At 36.1% G+C, this 23,108-nt stretch overlaps 2 protein-coding genes across 11 annotated transcripts in view; one reads left to right on the top strand and one right to left on the bottom strand.

Moving 5' to 3' along the window:
- Positions 1-17,331, top strand: part of TCERG1 (transcription elongation regulator 1) — a 62,052-nt gene extending 44,721 nt beyond the window's left edge. For 4 of the 10 annotated variants that reach the window (XR_011525130.1, XR_011525129.1, XR_011525128.1 and 1 more), the window contains 9 exons: positions 1,041-1,159; positions 5,535-5,685; positions 9,808-9,972; positions 10,248-10,430; positions 12,473-12,652; positions 13,342-13,425; positions 14,993-15,093; positions 15,898-15,991; positions 16,261-17,331. Coding sequence is in view for 5 of the 10 variants with exons in the window: in XM_070569290.1 (XP_070425391.1) it covers positions 1,041-1,159; positions 5,535-5,685; positions 9,808-9,972; positions 10,248-10,430; positions 12,473-12,652; positions 13,342-13,425; positions 14,993-15,093; positions 16,261-16,462 (1,185 nt within the window). In the remaining 5 variants the exon portion in view is untranslated. Of the gene's footprint in view, positions 1-1,040; positions 1,160-5,534; positions 5,686-9,807; positions 9,973-10,247; positions 10,431-10,784; positions 10,961-12,472; positions 13,245-13,341; positions 13,426-14,992; positions 15,094-15,897; positions 15,992-16,260 lie in introns of those variants that run through there. The other 6 variants (XM_070569290.1, XM_070569289.1, XM_070569288.1 and 3 more) reach the window with 3 other exon arrangements.
- Positions 17,332-18,063: 732 nt separating this feature from the next.
- Positions 18,064-21,735, bottom strand: GPR151 (G protein-coupled receptor 151). The gene has a single exon (XM_008513881.2). The coding sequence runs from the start codon at positions 21,733-21,735 to the stop codon at positions 20,461-20,463; it is 1,275 nt and encodes a 424-aa protein (XP_008512103.1). The 3' UTR covers positions 18,064-20,460.
- Between the last annotated feature and the right edge of the window lie 1,373 nt (positions 21,736-23,108).

Raw genomic sequence — 23,108 nt, 5'->3', positions numbered from 1 at the left:
ATTTCGTTTAATTTTCATGTGTCATGAAATTTTCTATTGTTTTTCTATCCAATCATTTAAAAATGTCAAAACTATTCTTGGGCTGTATAAAAACAGGCAGCAGGCTGGATTTGGCCAGCAGATCATGATTTTGTCAATTCTTCCTCTAGAGACTAACCGCTTGCCTTTTACTGAGGTTCAGAAGTGGCAGTGACCCAGATACATAAAGTTGGCGAGGAGGCGTCTAGTGATTGAACTGTTTCTTAAACAGCCATATTGTAGCTGTACTGTCCCCTCAATTCCATGGCTATCCGGTGCTACCAATTCCTTAACTGAGGATTCTCTAGTAAAAATAATTGGTTCCTTTGTTTTCTTTACTGATGGGTTAGGGTCAACTTTCTCATATCTGCTAAATCCTTTGCTGCTTGTCCATTTGCTTTTCAACTTCAGAGTTGCTGCTTCTCTTTTTCTCATTTTCCTGTTCTTGTTGGTTTGTGACTTAAAAAAAGAAATTCCTCTACTGTCATTTCATTGGTGTTTGAAGAAGGCAGGAAATAAGTGTGCATGTTCAGTACGTCATCTTGACTATATATTATTAAGAGGGGAAAAATACAGAATAGTTGTAAAGTATGATTACATTTTGGTGAAAATAGTGATGTCTTAAAGAGAAGCACAGAAATAAAATTAAACTATAGATGCCAGTACTGTTAATGTTGTGACTGATTTCTCTTAAACATTTCTAAATTGCTTGAGATTTTTTTAATAAACATGTATTCAGTTTGTGATTAGGGAAAATAAAAATTAAAGGGGCGTTTTAACTTTTTTCTGTTTAGGAAGCCTACATAGAGGACTGTGTGCTTGTGTATTACTGTCAACTGCAGCTTTAGAGTGAGACTTGCTGTAGATAATCTGCATATAATTGAGTTACCTATAATTAATTATAGGTATATATTATAGTTTGGGCAAAGATATTGACTTAGTATTTTTTTTGTAGATTCCATAATTTGGTACTTAGATTACCTGAAAGACTAATTTGTCAAATTGGTTTATTTTTGTGATAGGTATTTGATCAGTATGTAAAGACCAGGGCAGAGGAAGAACGCAGGGAAAAGAAAAACAAAATAATGCAAGCCAAGGAAGATTTTAAAAAAATGATGGAAGAAGCAAAATTTAATCCAAGGTATGTGGGTGATTACTGTCAAATATCAAAATATGTATATATTTTCTCCTAAGATCAGTTAAAAAAAATACATATGTATAAAATAGATATTTCTCATTTCAAAATTTTCTAAGTGTCTGGATTGTGGTTTTGTCTGATGCTTTCAATTGATTGTTGATATGTATTGAATATATGTAATGGGCTGAAGAAAATGAGACATTTTTAAACTTATGTGCCTAGCATTATAGCAACAATAGCATCAATTATTGGATATATTATGTGCGCTTAGATATATATATGAACTTACACCTATATGTGTACATATATGCCCCTAAACTACGTGTGTGTGGTCTCATTCAATCTTCAAAACAGCCAATATGATTTAGGTACTCATATCATACCTGTTTTACAGAGAAGGAAAGTAAGACATAGACAAATTGGGTAACTTGCCCAAGTGAATGTGGGATTTCAGCTAGATTCCAGTGTTACACAGAATAGTCCAGGGAGGGAGAATTAGTTCCTTATTTATGGCTTAGGTGTGGCAATGGTGGTATTAAGTTGTTCTCAGAACATGGAGAATTTCTAAAACTATAGGGTAGAATCATGGAGTCTCTGGGTTAAATGGCACTTTTTTTTTTTTTATGAAAGTTCATCTTGTTTAAACAGTTATTTCTGTCAGTGGAGGAAGAGTGATGATGTTTGAGAAAGTATATTCGGTATTATAATTTCATATTTGAAATGTGAAGAGAAGCCTGCTGTGGCATTAAGACTAATTTCGGAAAATAAAACTAATAAAAGTATTTGTGGCTGTGAAGAATGTAGTAATCTTCAATGGGTAATAGAGTTTCAGACTCTCCAGGGCGTCTTGGGGTTTTCCTTAATCAAACGGGTGAGTTTGTGGGTCAAAATAGTTGAGGCTGAGTTATAAAAGACATTCTGGGAGGCAGTTGGGGAAATTTGAGCATGGATTGGTATTACATGATATTCGAGAATTAGTAATTTTCTTGGGTTATTGTGGTTATGGAGGAAAAAGGATTTACTCTCAGGAGATGCATACTGAAGTATTTATAGATGAAGTCTCATGATGTCTACAGCTTATTTTCAAATGATTCCCGAATACATACCTATTTATTGAAACCCTTTATGAGTCTGGGAATAATTGAGATTCCAAAGAAGTTTCCCTCTTGTGGATTTGACGAATTAAGTCACAGTACCCTACTCGTCTTCTTTTGGGGCAGATAGAGTTGTTGCAGTGATGTGAAATATGCAGGTTACTTCAGAAAATAAAGCCATCAGGCACATAACTGGAAGTCCTAACACTCGGGGCATTGTGTTGTATTGCTGTATTGATACATTTAGTGCTAGCATAGAGATTAGGATCAATTTCACTAAGTAGCAGGAAACAAGGAGGAAAAACTTAAAATTGAGAAAATACTCTCCACTGACATAAATTTCTCTTTGACTTGAAACCTAATTTTCTCTTGAAAAGACCACAATCACAAAACTCTTTAGTAGAGTTTATAGATAGAAAGCACTGGAAGGCAAAGAATGACTGCGGAGAATTAACTTTAGTGTCTGTTTCTTTTATGCCTTTTTTCTTTTTTAATCGAAATTTCAGGCACCGCCCATAGGCAACTCCTGGTCACTATACTTTTCCCTATCCCCTACCACCAACGATTATCCACCCCTCATCCCCCAAGAGAAGGATTCTTATACCATGTCTGTGACCAAGGAGCAGTTTTTTTAAGAGATGAGTCATATAAAAAAATCTCCCTGGGAATCTAGTGCTAAAACTTCATTTTAGTCAGCTCTGGTAAAAAATATTAATTATTTTACCTATTATAAGTAATATAACTGTACAATAATTGAATTCTTACTTTACACATTGATTTTACATTTTAAAGTTTATTCTTTTATCGTAATAATTGCCTTTTCTAGCTTAAAATTATAAAGTAAGGTGCTTAATTTATCATGAAAAGAAAACAGATTAAATGTACTGCATGTGATCCCTTTTCTGGGATATGCATTTTTATTTTACCTTAATTTTATTATAGTTACATATCCATTGTTCAAACCAGGTTTGCAGTATATTCTGTTAAAAATGTTGAATTAACGAAATTAGACTGTGAGTAATAACAGTTGCATATAAAAAATTTATTAGAGTCTGGCTTTGGTTAGCAAAGCTTAAAAATAGCAAATATTAGCTGTGAGTGGTACTCCACATCTTCAGTTGATATTTTAAATTCTAAATTTTGAAGTTAACCAGTCAATTTTTTCTTTCTAATTAAAGTTGTAATATAATCTGTTTTAACACCTAAAGAATGTGTTTTATTTTTGCACAGTTAGGGCAAAATAGTTAAATAGTTTTTAAAAGGGAAAATAAGCTTTATTTTTCTCCTCTAAAAACATGCTAAATATGGGAGTGTTTATTATAAGGGTAAATTCCTATTATGTAATGTGAAAGCTTCAAATATTGAAACATATCCAAATATATGAAGGTTTTGTAAGTGCCTTTTATTCATGGAGAAACTTCTTTTTTTATGCCTCATTAGCCCTCTTAGACCTCATCTTTTTATTTAGCCTGCTTTGCATTTGCTGAACTTTTTGGATCTGTACATTGATGTTTTTCATAAAATTTGGAAAGTTTTCGGCCAGTATTTTTTCTGCCCTGATTTACTACTTTCTCTTTTAGGATTCTTGTTACACCTATATTAAAATGCTTGATATTATCTCACGTGTCCCTGAGACTGTTCTCCTCCTCCCCTCAATCTTTTTTCTGTGTCCTCTTTTTTGTGTGTGAGGAACATTTGCCCTGAGGTAACATCTTTTGCCAATCCTCCTCTTTTTGCTTGAGGAAGACTGGCCCTGGGCTAACGTCAGTGGCATTCGTCCTCTATTTTGTATGTGAGTTGCTGCCACAGCATGGTTTGATGAGTGGTGCTAGGTCCATGCCTGGGATCTGAACCCGAGAACCCCGGGCTACTGAAATGGAGTGTGCAAACTTAACCACTACACGACTGGCCTGGCCCCTTCTGTGTCCTCTTTTGATTAGATAGTTGTTACTGATCTAACTTCAAGTCATTGACTCTCTATTCTGCTATTTCTCCTCTCATGTTAAGCCTATCCAGTGACTTTTTCCTTTCAAGTTTTGGGTTCTTTTTCCTATTTTCCATATTTCTGCTGAAACTCCCGTTTGTTCATTCTTTAAGACCATCTTTTTAATTCTTTGACCTATTTTTATTTAGTTCTTTCAGTATAATTATAATTGTTTTGAAGGATTTGTCTACCTAGAACAACATCTGGGCACCTTGGGTTCAGTTTCTATTGACTTCAAAATGTTTTTTTCTGTGGATCATGTTTCTTTGAACATTTAGTGATTTTTTTTTTAAACTTTTTATTAAGATTATGATAGTTTACTGAATGTTTAGTGATTTTTAATTGAATATTGGAAATTGCGGGTAATAGGTAGAGACTCTGAAGTCTTATATTCCCCTGAAGAGAGTAGATTCTTGATTTAGTATGCCCTTCAATTAGAGGCTGATCACCTTAATTTTAGGTTTGATTTTATGCTTTGTTAGTGTGGACCTCAGGAAGTGGAAGGTATTTCTCTCAACTTCCCAACTTTGTCTCCCTTGTGGATCTTTTGTGGGCTTTGTCGTTGTAATACTGTTCTTTTCCCAGCACTACTCCGTCTCTAGTATCTCTTTTTTGCGGTTACCCATGTAGCAGCTTGGTACAGGAGTGGCCTTTCTCTGCTGTTGTACAGCTCAGTCTTGGCCTTCTACTCATGGGGACTCCTGTGTGGTATTCCTCTGGGGTGCTCTCTATAGTTTCTTCCTCTGGCATTTTAGCATCCAAACTCTGATCTCTGCTGTTTCTACCTCGTTGGGACCACTGTGCTGTGCTTGGACTCTAGCTCTTTTCACCCTGGGAAATTGTCCTAAGGGAGAGGGCAATGGCGCTTAACCTCATTCTTACTCTGCCTGTTGTCCACTGCTTGAAATTGGTTGCTTCATGTATTTTGTCCCAGTTTTATAGTTGCTTATGGAAGGAGAGCTGATTCAGTGAGATTTCACCACGCCTAGAAGCAAGACTCAGTCTCATCTAAGGGTAGAAATAGATGAGCTCTTAAGTCTCTTGAAGCAAACAAATTCTTTGCTCTCTGATGTGTATCCCCCCTAACACAATGCTGATAGTATACAAATCTCTAGCCACATTTTTATCCTTTAGCCCTTTTGACTCCTTTCTTTAGCTCATTGTTCACTGGCTAGGCAAATGTTGGTACTCAGTGTCTCTTTGGCACATACTGTTGCTGGAAAAATGGTATTTTCTGCTATATCTTTCTACCAGCAGAAATAGCTCTATCAAAGTTAGCACAATTGCCGTTTTGTTACAGAGCTACTTTTAGTGAATTTGCAGCCAAGCATGCTAAAGATTCAAGATTCAAAGCAATTGAAAAGATGAAAGATCGAGAAGCCTTGTTTAATGAATTTGTGGCAGCTGCAAGGAAGAAAGAGAAAGAAGATTCGAAGACCAGAGGTGAGAAGGTAAGATGGTTTTAGTTCCAGTGGTGTGATTGATGGGAGTGTGAATGGGAAGGGACTGAGCTGGTGCTGTGTTTCTAATCACGTAAATGGGCGTAAATAACGGGACCCACATTTACTGTTTAGCGTTTTAACTTAACATTTACACTTGTTTATATGTGTGTATTTTATTACTTTACTTCCATAATGCTTATTTCTAGTAGCTTCACTAAACTACATATGTTTGCTTTACATTTTATTAATATTAAGATGCCCAGTAAATCCAGAACTGGTTGTTAGGCCTTTCTGTCCACTGGTGCCTGCTAAGATTTCAAGATTCTCTATGATGGTAACATTTAAATCTCAAAAAGCTTCTTTATCTTTTTGCCCTCTAAAAGATAGCATTTTAGTGACTTTCTAATCTTTTAGTAAACATATCTTACATATAAATTATTGCTTATCACAACTAAAGGTCAGCTATTAAAGATTAATGAATTCCAAATGTCATTTGATAGCAGTGTCAGGAAGTGGAGAGGAGCACAGCACTGGGGAGGCAGACTGGTAGGGAGAAGGCACCAGTGGTGCGTGAACCATCAAAACATGCAGCTACTCTTTCTTAGTGTCCCTGTATGCTTTGTGAATGAAGAAAAACCCTCTGAAGCCTAATCGTTCTTGACATTTACAGTTACCTATTATTCCAGAAAGTTAAAATATTATATATTCTACTGAGAAATGTTGTTAAGGAAGTAAATATCACTCTTGTTGGGAGGAAGACTCTTTCATTGAAAATAGTCACAGTATTAGGTGAAATAACTTTTGTCAGAAATATCTGAAATTCCCTGATTGTCTGATTTATTGGGCTTCAAAGTAGATTTTTCCAGAATTATTTCACTATTAACTTTCTTTTGTAAATGATTATGCCTCTCAGAGGAAATATGCAAAATTGAGTTCTACATAAACATTTTATATATTGAATTAGAATCATCTTAATGAATTGTTTTTGCTACTTTTGACTTTTAGTAGTAACCTATTTGATTAAAGAAAACCAAGTAAAAATAAATGATTGATATTATGTGATTGCTTTTATACAAATTGAATGTTTTTCTCTTTGCATTTGTAACTAATGTTCTTTTTCTAAACATTTTCTTTTGTAACTATTTTGTGTATTCTGTTTTATAACAAGTGGATAGACTTGACAGTTTTGTGCTGTGCGGCCTGTCAATCAGTTCAGTCTGACAGCTGTCAATCACTGATACGCAAAGTATTATGGGATTTCCTAGTGAGGAAAGAATTGGTATCTCTCTGTGTGGTGACTTTAGCCTCCCGCAGTTCCGGTACTTTACATTTTTTAGTCTTTTTCCTTATGAAGTAATGAGAGTTGTGCCCAGAATGTGTTAATTAAAATAAGAAATTAAATAGACATTACATCTAAATCAACCTAATATGTTCAGATTTATTGTCTTTTTATTATAAAATTTTAATTCTCTACATTATAGATTTGGCTTTGTACCATTACTAAGTTAAAAAAAATAAAGCAGGAAATTACTAAAGTGAAACCTTCTCAGCCAATTTAAAGAATGCAAAATAAATTACTAACTAGGCTATGAAAGCAGAAATCTTTAAAGTAAGGGTTTAAATATAGTATATTTTATATTCACATTCTGAGAAGTTTCTGGTTAATGAAGTTTTATCACTTTATGACTTTCTCTGTATATTTATTCCTATGAAGCATATTGTCTACACTGTTTTCTTAAATCACATGTTAACTGTGTGTAATTGAATGGTGAAATCAGTACCAGTAGCATGTTGGCATATTGAAGTTTCTTCCTGTTCTTGTGATTCTCTAACTGGTCTTTATAACATTGAGATAACTGAATCAATAGCTGAACAGTAAGAGTTTAAAAGTAATTACTTGCTGGGTCAAAAACCTTCACAGAACATTGACTTCTGCTGAAATCCTTTTTTTTCTTCAGTAGGCATTTTCAGGCTAAGGGTATAATCATCATTTTCATGTATGTTTCACTGGTAATTTTCCGTTTTATAAAAAATGCTCCTAGAACACTGTTTATTTTTACTAGACTATTTAGTTTGCCAAAGTACCTACCCTCAAGTTTTCATTTATTTTACTACAATTTATTTATTATTGTAGCCAATTGTTATACAATTGTGATTCAGATAATTTACCTTTTGGAACAACCCTCTTGAAGTTGCACATAATGGAGTTAATCTTCTTATGAAGTTGACATTTTTCTCTCTTCCCTCTCTTAAATTTCCTGCTGAACAAGTTAAGTATTTTTGTTACATTAGGCCAAAGACCCTATGTCTCCATATTAAACTGAACAGCCTAGATGGTAAGATACTTGCATTTTTGGAGAGATGAAAATAGGGAAAATAGGGCTTTGAATTGCTGCTAATGGTAATTGACATTTTTTGACCTTTATGCAGTTGTTAAGTAATTTTTCTCATACAAACAGCAGCTTTGGTAAGCCATTTATAGCCTGTCATGGTACAGTGAAAGGAAGTAAAACTTATTTAAAGTTCACTTTGTTTATACGTCACACATTTTTAAAACTTTTTGATAATCCTTACTATATAGGCTTTGTGTCTCATATTTGAAAATTGTTTTAATATAAATTCCTATGACTTAGAAAGATTCCTATTTGATAATAGCTTTCATGTTTTATTTAACATAAATTTTGTAAATTTGCCTTCTACTTTCACATACATCTAGGAATTTGGTGTTCATCATGCAGATACAAACTAGACAAGATGAACCAAAAAATTATGTTAAATCACCACATCAAGTAGTTTCTTTATCACTATCTGGAAATACTGGAGTATTTCTCATTAATCCAAACAAAGTCAAGAGCCAAGTTCAACAGTGGAGAAATCCACAGCTGGTTAGCTTTTGTCTTTTTAAAAATTCTCTAACGCAGAAATTCTGTTTCTTATAACCCTACAAGTGTTACCCAGAAAGGAGATCAACCTCTCTTTTAATCCCCTAATGGTGAATTAAAGTTTTTGGGGGAATGGGCAGAAGGAATGATTCACTTATTTTGTGCCCACACAGTTTAAATTGTGATTCCATTCCTGATTTCTCATTCCCTTGGTCAGGTAGGAAGGCAGCAGTTTTAATCCGTATAGGGAGGAGAGGTTCTTGACATGGCCAGAATCTTCTGGTGAAATAACTTTGGTTACCTTGGGTGACTTCCCTGGTAGAAGTAGAGTACAAAATGATCTAAATGAGACAGAATTTTAAAACAGGTCCTTAAAGATGCATGAAAATAAATGCCTCATTTATCTCTTTCTTCCCCTATTTAAAAAAATTAAAAATACAGTTTGGAAGAGGAGTTCTAAGTATTGTATATGTTGACGCTAAAGGATTAATGTTATTTAATACCTTTGATATAATGTTACTAACTTAGTACTTGATTTGTTAAGAGTACTATTTTGTTAACACTTACCTTCTTAGTTATATAATGTTAAAGGCATAAATTTATTGGCTAAAAAGTACAGAAAATCTGAATATAGTTTTCTTAGTGATGATTAATTATGACCGTAGAAATATATAACTTTCTTATATATAAGGGTACAAACATTGTTCTTTTTTTAACCAAAATATAAAAATTTATCCTATTTTTTTTGTTTTTAGACATTTGACAGTATAGTTTCAGGTTGTAATGTATAAGACTTGCTATTTGTGCTTTACTATTTCTAAATTCCCCTATCTAACAAACAAGAATTTTATTTATATACTTTTTAAAATAAATCATTCTTACCATCTGGATATTATAGTATTTTACTGTCAGTTCATAAGCCTGAATCTTAGCCAAAAATAAATGCAAATTCATGTTCCTTATAAAACATGGCAGATCTGAGATCATCATTGGAGAATATGATTTATCTTGAATTTGGTAGATTTTAAATGAGAACCTATGTGTGTGTTGATTTTTATATTTCCCATAAAAGAGCAATTCTGATACTCTTTTTTACTAAAATTTATTCCGCTCTGAGTGTATTTAAAAAGTTATTATTCTCATCTTTAAGGTAAGTGAGCTTTTTTTCTAGTTGTAAACATTTAGATATCAAGAATTTCTCATGGGCACATTGTTTTCCTCCCAACCTACTACCTGTTCTGAAATACAGATTAAATCGGATTTCTTTGAACTATTATCTAATCATCACTTGGACAGTCAGTCTCGATGGAGCAAAGTAAAAGACAAAGTAGAAAGTGATCCACGTTACAAAGCTGTGGATAGTTCATCAATGAGAGAAGACCTTTTCAAACAGTACATTGAAAAAATAGCCAAGGTAACCATTGTGTTTACTTGTACTGTAACCATGAAATAATAAAATCCTTAATTGCACTATAAAGGTAATTGCTGGTGTTTGGGGTCTGGAGTTTTCCTTGTTGGTATTCTTAATATAAGAATCTTTAGTAGTTGATTTGGAAATGAGGTACAGCGTTTAAATATATTGTTGGTAAAAAACTAGGTTTGAAATTTTGTATTTGGTAAAGTAGCTATTCTGTGGAAGCATATTTTGATGCACTGGGTAAGAAGGATAATGTAATTTTACTTTTACAGAATTTAGACTCAGAAAAAGAAAAGGAGCTTGAAAGGCAAGCCCGCATTGAGGCAAGCCTTCGAGAACGAGAAAGAGAGGTTCAGAAGGCTCGTTCAGAACAAACAAAAGAAATCGATCGAGAGAGAGAGCAACACAAACGAGAAGAAGCTATCCAGAATTTCAAGGCTCTTCTGTCTGACATGGTATATATTACTCTTTTGATATTTTCCTCTAAAGTAGTGGATATTACAAAAATCCATTATATAACCTCATTGGTGAACGTTTCGTACTCTTTAACTTGACTCTCAGGGGGATGATTTGGTAAGTTATTTATAAAGCATTTTACAGTTGAGTACTTGGTATTAGCATCATTAGAATGGGAAAACCCTAGTTATTTAGCATTTTCAGAGGTTAGATGTTTTGTATATATAAAAAATTCATAATCTTTTAGTCTCAAAGCTTTATTTTTTATTGTTCTTAAGTTATTACACACTTAGATGCAGTAGTAATACACAAAGCGTGCTGAATATAATTTAATCTTTTTCTTGATGATTTAGAGTCATCATTGTGATGATCAATTATTGTACATGTAGATGGTATGAGATGTAGGACTGAAGGTATACTGACCCCAGGAGATAGCCTGGAACTTTCTTGAAAATCCTTCTGCATTACCCAGGCTTGTTGGAGATAGCCTGGAACTTTCTTGAAAATCCTTCTGCATTACCCAGGGTTGTTGAGGTATGTAGGGTTTTCTGTCCCTACAGTGAATGCCCCCAGACTGCTCTGCTGTTCTACTTGTTTTTTCTTTCCTCTTCTTGTCACCATCTCTCCTGCTCTTTCTTTTCTGTCTTTCAGTGGGGCTCTTCTCATCACTCCTGTTGCTTCTTCTGATTTCTTTCCTTGCTTCTGCTGGTCTCTGTTCCATTTCCTGCTTCTGTTCTCTGGACAATTACAGTTTCTCTCCCTGCTTCTACTTTCCCCAAATTCATCCTCTTTATTGCAGTCTCAGAAATCTTTGTAAAAGGCAAATCTGATTTTGTCACTCTGTCTGTTGCTTGCAGAGAGTGAAATTTCTCCCTACTTCCAGCAGTTATCTGCATTTCAGATTCAGTCTCCTTAGCGCAATATTCTGTTCTTTCCCTGACTCCCCGACTTTCCTATTGCCTTATGCCCATTGGTTTCCTCTTGCTCCCTATGCTCTAACCTAGCTGAACTTACCTCTAATGAACCGTACTTAAATTTAACAGATCCTACCATTGCTCATGCCAATCCCACCTCCTAGAATGCTTTTAAACTTCGCACTGTGGTGGCAAACTTTGTCATTCTTCAAGAGCACACTCACATCTCTCTTCTGTGAGGCTGATCCTGACCTCTCTAGACAGATTTGACCTCACTGTTCCTTTTACCACCCTTGGGCTCAGCATACACCTCTGCTGCACTCACTCCATGTTATTGCAGTTATTTACTTAAATGTGTGTCTTCCCTAAACAAGACGAGCCCTTTGAAGGAAGGGAGGGCTGGTGTCTTATTTATTATGTATTCCCAGTGCCAAGCACAATGTTTACCTGACATGTATTTAGATACTTGATAAATGTTGGTTAAATAAATGTTTTTATATTTTCATTCATTCTTTCTGTCTTTTCGGCTTCCCATATTTCTTAGCATTGGCAGCACTGTGACTTAACTAGTAATGCTCTTACCAGCAATGAAGCAGTCCTTTCTACTGGTTGGTGAACCAGCCAGATCTGTCATGTCTTCTGTTATCTTCTTAACCATGTTAATTCTTGCTTCTGCTTGAAAGTGTCACTTTCAATATGCAGTTGATAAGTCCAAGTTTGAGCTCAAGATTTGTTGAGTTTTTTTTCTGTGAGCTACTTAGTGCTACAGGAAGACAATGTATTTCCTCTTTTATCCGTATCCAGTTCTCCTATTAGAAGTTGATAAGCTGTTAAATAGAGTATCTACATGTACTGTTAAACTTCTTAGGGACGATAGTTGATGGGAGATACCTTCTTTTCATCCTTTCCTACCTCTAAACCCGTAGTTGATAGCTTAGGTTTGCTCTGGGAGGTGAGATTTCTGGCTTCAAGAAGCAGATTTTCAGTGACTTCTTACCTAAAATGGAGTCACCAGAAGCTGCTTTTATTAAGTGTATCATTCCTGAGCTAAATAAAAATGAGCCTTTTGTTGTTGAAATATGAAAAGATAAGTCTGTCTGGTGATAGATACAGTTCTCTGTTTTAAGGTACGTTCTTCAGATGTTTCGTGGTCTGATACTCGGAGGACTCTCCGGAAAGATCACCGCTGGGAATCTGGATCCTTGCTGGAAAGAGAGGAGAAAGAGAAGCTTTTTAATGAACACATTGAAGCACTTACCAAAAAGAAGAGGGAGCACTTTAGGCAACTTCTGGATGAAACTTCTGCAGTAAGAGTCTTTTCCTATTTTAATCTAGACGAATCTTCGTTAATAATTCCAGAAAGTAAAACATTGATATGATATTTAGTGTCATGGTCTTTAGATCCATTACTGGAATTCGTGGGTTTTATGATTCTTTCTTCTCTGATTTTTTTTTTTTTTATAGTAAAATGTTGATGGCATTCTTACTATTTAAAAATTACTTCCTTTTGGAGTTTTCAAATTCTTATCTGCTCCTGTGGTAATTCAGGATGTCCTTAGCTGTATGTCATCATTGATCGCTTGTGATGATAGATTTAATAGATTCCTTCTTTCGCTCCATTTTCAATTTGGTACTGTGGCCCCCTTGTTTGGCAGTTTGTACACTCTGTTGTCCAGGTTTTGTTCCTGTTTATCTGCTCTCTTTTTTGGCGATGGCTTCTTCAGAATTTATGATGTTGCCCATGGAGATACAGGGTTTGCAGGTGATTGTCTTAGGCCACCCTGAAAGGATGGCCATGAAAATAACTCTTGTGGCAAGCCAACAAAAAGAAATTACCTTAAAGCTGCTTCCCTGTCCCTAACTAGTCCAGTTACGCTTGGGCATTACAAGAGATTGCAGGTCAGTGTGTAATATTATGTACCATATGTGCTGCACTTTGACCCCCACAGTAAGAGTGAGTTGTATTTATGTTTTTTATTCACTTGTCATTTCAAAGATTACCTTAACATCCACATGGAAAGAAGTAAAAAAAATCATTAAAGAAGATCCTCGGTGCATTAAGTTCTCCTCCAGTGACAGGGTAAGTGGGTTTTGTCTGAAATTTACTGTGAATTTATAAATATTAATTGGGTGCTTAATCAGCAGCACTAATATCTTGACCAAAATGAAGTTGGTATTTTAGGTGAATAACTTTTAATCGTATGAGAAATAAATCTGAATTTTAAGTGTATTTTTTTGTTGTTGTACAATATATGAACAAGACAGCACAACAGAAACTTTAAAAATTTTAATCCTGTGTTTTGGCATCTTAGAGATTTAATGAAGCTATAGTTTCTATTTATTGTATAGTCAGGTCCCACTAGATAGATATATTCAGGCTGGCAGTTCGTCCCAGGCTGTCAAAGTGCCTGACTCTTAAGCCATGCTAGCAGAACACCGTAATGTGATCTCTAGTTCTTATGTGCTTCCGAGACTTTGTGGGGTAAAGGAACCTCAGGTGAGTGCAGTTTGTAGAAGCTGAGCCCTGTTCTGGTGCACTCTGATGCTGTGTGGGAAACGAACTCACCTAGGGTCTGAAATAGTGAACAATGTCAAGGAAAGTGTAGCTTACTAAAGTCCATTTTATCCTTTGGCCTTTCATTTGTTCTCTCTTCCTGTCATTCTCCTCTCCTGGTTGGTTTTTCTAGGTCTAGAGTCCAAAAACCCATAGATCTAATATTCCTTTCCCATCACACCTCATTAAGTTGGATTTTATTAGATGTGCAGACCACAAAATACACATGGCTAGGAAAGATGGGTAGACTGATAGCTGAGAGAGCCAGTCTCTAACTTTTTAACTTTTCTGACTCTTTAGAATTGATACTAAGGTCTTTGTTTTAGCCCAAAGAGTTTATACCTATCATTACTGTCCCCTTAGAAGAAAAGCTAAAGGCTTAGTAAAACTTAGGTTCTGGGTGTTATCTCATGGTTAGTGTATCCATAAATTATACTACATTAGTGTCTTTGTGCTTGAAGATATAAATACAGTCTGCAGGAAATGCACATTTAACCCTTAATTTCCCTATTTTTTTTTTTTTGTAAGGAAGATTGGCCCTGAGCTAACATCTGTTGCCCGTCTTCCTCTTTTTGCTTGAGGAGGATTGTTGCTGAGCTCACATCTGTGCCTATCTTCCTCTATTTTGTGTGGAATGCCACCACAGCATGGCTTGATGAGTGGTGGTAGGTTGATGCCCAGGATCCAAATCTGCAAACCCCTGGCCACTGAAGTGGAGCACACGGACTTAACCACTACACCAGTGGGCCGGCCCCTAATTTCCTTATTTTTAAGAGCATCTAAGAGGTTGTTATGAAGAGTAAAGGAGATATCTTCATAAAACCCTCAGCACAGTGTAGAACATAGCAAGCCCTCAAGTTTTAGCTACTGCTGTTATATCAATATGGTTTCTCTTTCTTGCTTTCTTTTGGCCTTAACAATGTACATTGCAGATTTTGCATTTTAATAAATTTTATATGAGCAAAAATAACCTTATATTGCCTTTTTCTTGTGCAGTTTTTATGATGCAACTTAAAAATTACTGGTTTAGTAAATAATTGATACTAATTTTGGAATTAGTGGATTTTTTTCTAATTTTATTGTCTTTTTGCAGAAAAAACAAAGAGAATTTGAAGAATACATCAGAGACAAATACATCACAGCCAAAGCTGACTTCAGGACGCTTTTGAAAGAGACCAAATTTATAACATATAGGTGTGTGCCATGAAATGTTTCATATCGGCAGTCATTGTCTTTACTAGCTCTTACTCTAATGGCCAAGGCAAACTTTGCATTCACACACATGTTGACATTATTAATTTTTAGGAATAAGAAGCAGCCAACTTTTATCAAAAAGGCCAAATACAGCCCATATCTATCGTACCTTTTTTTTTTTTAAGAAAGGGCCCAGATGTCAATTCTTATTTTGTTACCCACCCATCTAGTTTTTTAAACATACTTTTGTTTTTACTTCACTGCTTTTTTAGGAGTTTCCCCAAGTATATAAGAATTGCATTTCATGAAGAGACTTTTTAAATAATTCTTCACTGTCAATTACCATTGCCTCCTCTGAAGACTATTCAGTGTTGTTGAACCCTTCTACAGCTAGAAATCATCTTATTTAAGCTCAGCAAAAAATGTTTTTTCTCAGAGGAAAGGAGTTTGCTGGATACTTGTAAACGAAAATTTAAATGATAAAATCAGAGCTTTAAAACGAGATTTCTCTGTGACCTATCCAGTGGTTCCCCATGCCAACAATTTATCATCAGCAAAACAATTTTACATTGCTTATCAATCAGTATGCAGGAAACCATTTTTGTTTCATGCTCCAGCTTTTCTTCTTTTATGAGAAAAATTTGAAACATCTTAAGGGTATGTGCACGGGAGGATAGATAGTGCTGAGGGTGTGGTTTTTAGATATTTTGTCATTGGATTTTTTGGTCAGGATCCTTAATGTTTTGCATCAGCTTGGGCTTTTAAATTAGATGTGAAGTAAGACTTCTTTCTACATTTTTATAGTTAATTTAGTGAAAGATGTGAAAGTGAAAGCTTGTGAAAGATGCTGGGATTGGCAGCCCCGCAGACTGAAGTCCTCTGTTCATCCACAGAACAGGTACAGCACGGGCGAGATTTACCCACCCACCCTCAGCCCTGATCTGGAGGGACCACCAGTAGGGGCGGGAGGGTAATTCAGCTTCTGAGGCCCTTTCACTCCTTGGAGTCTTTGCTGAGGCGACTTACAAAGGTGACCACTGCAGTGCAGTTTTTCTTAAAAAAATAAAAATGGAAACACAATTAGGAACTAGATGGACATTTCCAGCTCATTTCTGAAAGACCTAGGAACAGCAGGCAGTAATTCTTCGACTTCTTTTCTTCTTTCAGATCCAAAAAGCTAATTCAGGAATCTGATCAGCACCTGAAAGATGTAGAAAAAATTTTGCAGAACGACAAACGGTATCTAGTACTAGACTGTGTGCCAGAGGAGAGGCGTAAATTGATTGTGGCGTATGTGGATGACCTGGATCGCCGGGGTCCACCCCCACCTCCCACGGCATCAGAGCCCACAAGACGATCAACAAAATAATTCTGAAAACTCTTCCACGGGGGTATCTATTAATTCAAAACGCTTGCATGAGCCAATTTTCAGGTTTTTACATGTATGTGCATTAGTCAAACTATTCAAAATCATCTGATGAACAGGAGGAGAAGCATTCATGATCAGTTTCTGAACAGAGAACACTTTGGAAATATTTATGCTTTTCTTTGTGTGGCATGACTGACATACATACTCAAATATAGGCTGTCTCTAGTAAATCTAAAATCTTGAAGCTAAAAATCATCCTTTTATGAGGTGTGGAAGTCAGTGACTTTGGTGACGTTCTTTCTAGCAGTGTTATACATGCAAGACGTGAGAGCATTTGTGGTTTGAACTTGCAAGATGCAAATACCACAGACTCCAAGAAAACCTAAGTTGGGGTTTGTTTTATTTCGATTTTGTTTTTTAAAGCGGGTAAAAGAGAAAACACTGAAAATTGAATTCTTATCTTCCAGAGGCTAAGATTATTATAATGGACATACTTTTACCTTTGTCTCTAAAGAACACTTTAGTTTTATTTGTTCACTTATGTGCTTTGATTATCCCCTCTGCATTATAGGCCACGTCTTGTTGTTTAGCGTAAGAGAAGATTTATTTAGTCATTTCTTCTCAGGTATGGAACCACGGTCATAACTAACATATTGGCCAGAATAGGACTGCTGGTTAAACACATTTTTATTCACCATTAAGTGATCTCTCAATATTCTGGATTAGACAACAAATTACCTTTCTTGGGTGTTCCCTGTAAACTATACTCCTGTTTGAATGTTAAACTTTTGTTTCTAAAGTTTAATTTTAAGATGTTTGAATGTTCAGTTTATGTATTTGAACTACAATAAACCAACCCTTTTTATATATGTGGATTGTATATGATTATTGTTAACATAATTTATAAAAATTTCTTTTAAACCTTTTCTTAAAAGCAGCAGCAAATGTAATGTGGCACAAAGAAAGGTGACTTTAAGTCTTGAATATCACACAGTTTTTAAAGACCTGAATGTAATAATAAATTATCTGCAGTATAAAAGGGAAGGAGTTTGTGAAGAACCATTTTGGTGCTCAGTCTCTTAGCAAAATCTTACTGCTTCGTAGCAAGAAGATGCTGATTTTTTTGTTTTCTTGTTTTTGTCTTTTATATTAACATATTAATGATCAATGCTTTTTTGGCATCCTTTTAATGTGTTAGCACATCATACCATGAATCTTATCTTTGATTCCCAGTTGCTCTTTCTAGCTTTATCTCCCCAGTTTAAAAACCCCTTCTATTTCAGTCCTTTATAGATTGCAAGTTTCAGAGTAGTAAATGAATAAAATGCTTAAGAAACATATGTTAATAGGATATTTTATTTTCCCTATTATCTCACACCTACTATGGTTTCAACAAAACCTAAAAAGAAGGAATATCACCAGATCTGTATTTGTGTTATGTGCACACACACATCACACACACACAAACATTCACATCTGTGTTACTGACTACTTAGCTTAAATATATGAAGTGCTACAGAAAGTATATGAACTCTGTATGTAGAAACCTGGAATTGATTATCTGACTAAGGTCTTAAATTGTAAAATTGATAATTAATAGGGTACTTTTTTCTCTTTTTTTGAAATTTATTTTTATAAATTCATTGAGTGATTTCTAAGTTCTATGAGGAGTGAAACTGAGTGTTTGCCAAAAGGAACACAACTATTATAGAAATATGAGTGCCCTACAAAGGTGGATTTCTAGAATGCTTTCTTTTGTTATTCTAAATGCCATGTAGTATTGTTTCCCCACTACATTCTGCTTCTCACAGTAGAGAAGTGTGAAGAAAATGGTTTGGTGATATCTATCCTAATAATGTCCTGCTTTTGTCATAAAGTATTTGGGATTGATTGTTCATATAAGGTGCAAATCAAACTTTTCTGTGCAGATTTCTTACAGGGATCAAGTCAGGACTTTGTGTATTAGGTTCTTAATCAAATGCTCGTTGTAATTACACGGTGTGTCAGTATCTGCATCTTGATTTGGTGCTTATCAGCAAACGCTTTTAAAATACGTGATTCAGTTTACCCTGAGCCCAATGCCAGTGTTAAGGTCTGACCTCCCCATGAAGCCCCATTGTGCCAAATGATGATTTTGAAAGGAGCATTCAAGACAAAGACAGCTTTAAGTCGCCAGAACTATCTGAAGTAAAACGTAATTGTTTTATTTGTTTACAAGTTAAAATGTCAGACACTGGAAGCTTTACATCCTACATTTATTATATATAATGAACATAAAAATCTTTAATTCAAATAGTTCATCACAGACAATTTTAAAGGTAATCCCTTTGTATAACTATTGTCTCACAAAACTATTTTTTATACTTGAGATAAATTGTACTTTATGTTATCCTGTGAGCCTTAAAATAAAATTTGTAATGAACCAAGTGAAAAGAAAATAGCCATATCTTCTGTGTTAAAAAAACAAACCATAACCATTTGTAAAAAAAGTAAACCCCAAAAACCCACACTGAACATTTTTTTTTAAATAAAAATTTTGTCCACAGCATATTTTTATATTTCAAATTCTCCATTGCTTACCCTAAAGGCAATTTTTTCTGAGGGAAACCCTCAGTGAAAATACCCCAGGATTTCCATAACAAAGTAATCAAGAATCATGGATAAATGTCCTTATTATGTTTAATAAGGGAATAAATGTATCAGAGTCATTACGTATGCTTTACGGTGCTGTAAAATGAACAGTAATTGCCTGTTATTCAAATTACACTGTTAATATGTTTGGGAACACAACATTTAATTTTATTGTTTTTCTTTCTGTACTGCCCTCATGCTTTTTGTTTTCTATTCTTAGCCAGATTATCTGTCTTGTGTCCATTGAATTTTCTCTTTTCCATATGAATCTCTCTTTTTTCTGGTTACTCTTGATTACCCTTATAGCTTAAAAGCCCTGAGGTGTTTTAAAAGTTGGGCATGATTCAAGTTCAATATATGGAAACATTTAATATCATTTAACAAGAAAGAGCACCATCTCTATTCCTCCTTTGTATCTGTATTTTGAGGGTTGCCTTCAGTAGTTAATACCTCTGTCATTTACCATAGCTTATAGTGTATCTTGAGAGAAAAGAGATACTGGGACAGATTGATTTTAGCTTGTAGAAGAGTAACTGTTTCCTGCATTTGGAAGCGTAGATAATTGGTAAGAGAAGGAAGGATAGTCTTTAAGTTCTTTCTCCATATCAAAATAGAATGGCATGCTAAGCTGCTAAAATCCTCAGAAACTGAAGTCTCCCTGAGGTGGCTTAAAAAGACCAATGAAGCAGGTTTTAGTATATGGCAAAGTTTGAATTTACCTGAACTTAGCCAAAATAAGCCATGGTTTGAAATTAGCCCAGAATGAGAATAAGGTGCTGGTCCTTATTCTGCAGCCTTCAGTCATGGAAATTCTGTATGGATTTTCATCAAGTAAGTTAAGATTTTTTTTAAAAAAAAGATAACATTAAAATTTATTTGTTAATGTGTTAAAGTAAAATCTCTTAATTGGAAATAGATTTTGAGCTTTGGTTATGTGAAATAAAATTTGATAGGTGAAGTTAGAGCTAGCACATTCAGGAGGAAACTAAAGGTAAAGGGGTTTATTTAGCCTTTGACAATAAGCTCTACTCCAACCAGTAAAGGGCTGGTGCTAAAAAGTACCCGAAAACAGCCATTGTGAACAAGAGGCAAAATAGCTGGGCTTTCTAATCACTGTGGCAGGAGCATCTTCATAGAACACTTACGGTTAATTCTTTAGGCAGCCAGGTTATAATTCTGAAACATAATTATTACTCCTAACATGGTGTTCTACTTACCAAGTTGCACAGTTTGAAAATGCAGACTGTGAAGCATTTTTGTAGTTCTTAACAGTAATAATTTTAGCATGTTTTATATGGTAAAGTCAGCAGTATTGATAAGCAGCAGTACAAGTAAATACAATAATCGCATTTGCTTTGAAACTTAATCTATTTATCACAATCTCCGCCTGTCTCTTGACCTTCATGTTCCCAGGGCATAGGGTCATTGTCTTGTACACAAGGGACTGTGTCCCTCTCATGCCAAAACTGCTCTACATCAGGGAGGATGGGAATCTCTGCCTTGTCACTTTTCTCTTTGCTGGAGGAGGGAGAACCAGTTTCCTCTTTGTCTCGTGTGGATGTTGGGGACTCTAGAGATGGCACATTGTCAGGAAGGACCTCTGAGTTACCAGTTGGTATTTCCTGAGACTCAGAGGCAGTGGGATGTTTTTTGGTTATCATCCATTTCCATAAGCCTTTGAAGCCTTCCTTGAACTCCTCTGACATCACTAGAAAAATGAGAGGATTTGCTGAAGAGATGGAAAACATTAGAACTTGAGATAGGGCTATAAAACCTTGTGGTGGGGCTGGGCCTCCAGCTTTCACGTGCCATATCCACAGCCAAGCTACCCATTCAGGGAGCCACAGAATAGCAGAGATGATGGCAATGCTCAGCAGCATCACTGTGAGTTGCCTTGAGCGCATCTGGTTTCTAAGATTTTGAGTCTTAGTTCCTCGTTTTTGGCATTGGCCATAAGCTCTCCAGAAATAAAAGCTGGCGAAGAGTAATGGAAAGCAAAATACCAGGAGAGGGTAGAGCTTACCAAACATTGACATGAACTCTTTGGCCACAGCGGGTACATCCATGAGGCACATTTCCACACCTGCGTAATGCCTAGTGGTGCTAAAGAACCATTCTGGTAAGGGTAGCAGGCTGGCCACAGCCCAGATGGCCACCAGCACTGACCAGATGGTGCAGTTGTGGATACTTACTTGCTTGGCTGGGTCACTTGCATACATGAAGCATACTTTGGCCACTGCAACGATTGTCAGGCTCTTGGCTGCCATGCATGTGTGGATGAACCAGTCAGAGGACTTGCAGACAAACCAGCCTAGATCCCAAACACCTTTGGAGTATGCTGTAGCTCGGACAGGCACAGAAAAGAGCAGGAGAGAGAGATCAGCCAGGCTGAGATTCAGAATCAGGGAGTGGATCATGGATGGCTTTCCTTTCCAAGCACGATGAAGGAGGGTGCCCATCACACACAGGTTTCCCACGAAGCCCACCAGGCAGACAGCCACCAAGAGAGCTGGGACTATAGTCCTCCAGTCCTTGGAGTCAGAAGGCAGGTACCCTCCAGCAAAGTGGAGGTGAGCAGAAGACACATTCATGGTGCTGGAGTTGGAGTCTGCAAAGGCAGCTGCCAGCATCACCTTTTCCATCCAGCTCCTTCTTACAGAAGTTAGCTTCTCTTTGTCTTTTTGCCTTGGCTGTTTTGCATAGGAAATAAATACGCTGTCATCAGTGTCAAATGACACCTCTGGCTCCTCCTCTTGCTTGTTTCCTGAGAGCAGGATGTGGAAGAAGGTTGACTGCTAAGCTCTTCTCTGCTGCCTGTGATTCACCTTGACTGCACTGAATGACAGGCCGCAGGAGCACATGGTTACTGCTCATTAGCAAGTCTAATGTCAAACTGGCAGCCCTGTGTAGTAAAAAAACCAGTATACCCATAAATGATAAATGAGGAGAACATACATGTAAGTGGGATATGTTTCTGGGGGGTCACTAGAGCCAGTCAAGGCAATTATTTTCAACCAGCCGTTTGTAAAATCCTGGCTGTGGTCTGTAATTCAGTAAACACTATATCTGAATCGAGTCCTTTAAACTTAAGCCTGCACAGGAATCACCTGGATAGCTTGATCCAGTTAGTCTGGAGTAGGGTCCAAGAATTTGCATTTCTAACAAGTTCGCAGGGGATGTTGATACTGCAGGTTGGGGAACCACACTGTTAAAGCAAGAACTGATGCTGCTTATTTTTTCCCCTGCAGAAACGAGCTTCCTCTTCTTTTACCCGGCCCTCACCACCACTTCAGCCCCATCAACAGCTGGCTGAGATCAAACACACAGAGCTGGATAATGAAAAAAAGCTGGAAAGAAGTCCTATTGAAAAGTCTACTGGAGCCAGCCCTGATGGCCTAGTGGTTACAGTTGGGTGCCGTCACTGCTTTGGTGGCCTGGATTCATTTCCCGGTGGCAAAACCACACAACCTGTTTGTTAATTGCCATGCTGTGGCTGCGGCTCACATAGACGAACCAGAAGGACTTATGACAAGATATACAACCATGCACTGGGGCTTTGGGGAGGGAAAAAAAGTCTAATTATGGATGACTTTAAATATTTTCAGTTTTTTATAGGTGATTTTAGAGCTCTGAATTAGAACAGGTTTAAACCTAGTAAGACTTTTCAACAACCGCGGTGATTAAGGCAACCAAATTTTGAATTAAGCTGCCTTTCAGAGAGAATTCCTAAAGGATTTACTGAGACAAGAAATAAACAATTTCTACGTGAAAGGTATTTAAGAGATTTTATAGAAAATGACACTTTGAAGTTGGGAAAAGACAAAATTCTTGCATAAGATGATTCTAGAACCAGTCTTGAAATATTATAATGGGCAGTAGAAAGATGCTGTAGAGATCAAAGGAGCTAGAATTGTAACAGCCAGATCTTAAGTTTACGTGAAGGAAGCCATGTTAGGGAAAAGAAGCAACACTGTAACTATGATCCTGATTCACTAGTCTCTGAATACATTTTAGC

This window comes from Equus przewalskii, chromosome 13 (genome assembly GCF_037783145.1).
Source record: "Equus przewalskii isolate Varuska chromosome 13, EquPr2, whole genome shotgun sequence".
NCBI lineage: Eukaryota > Metazoa > Chordata > Mammalia > Perissodactyla > Equidae > Equus > Equus przewalskii.
Note: the sequence above shows the minus strand (reverse complement) of the source record. Positions and strands in the feature narration are given on the sequence as shown.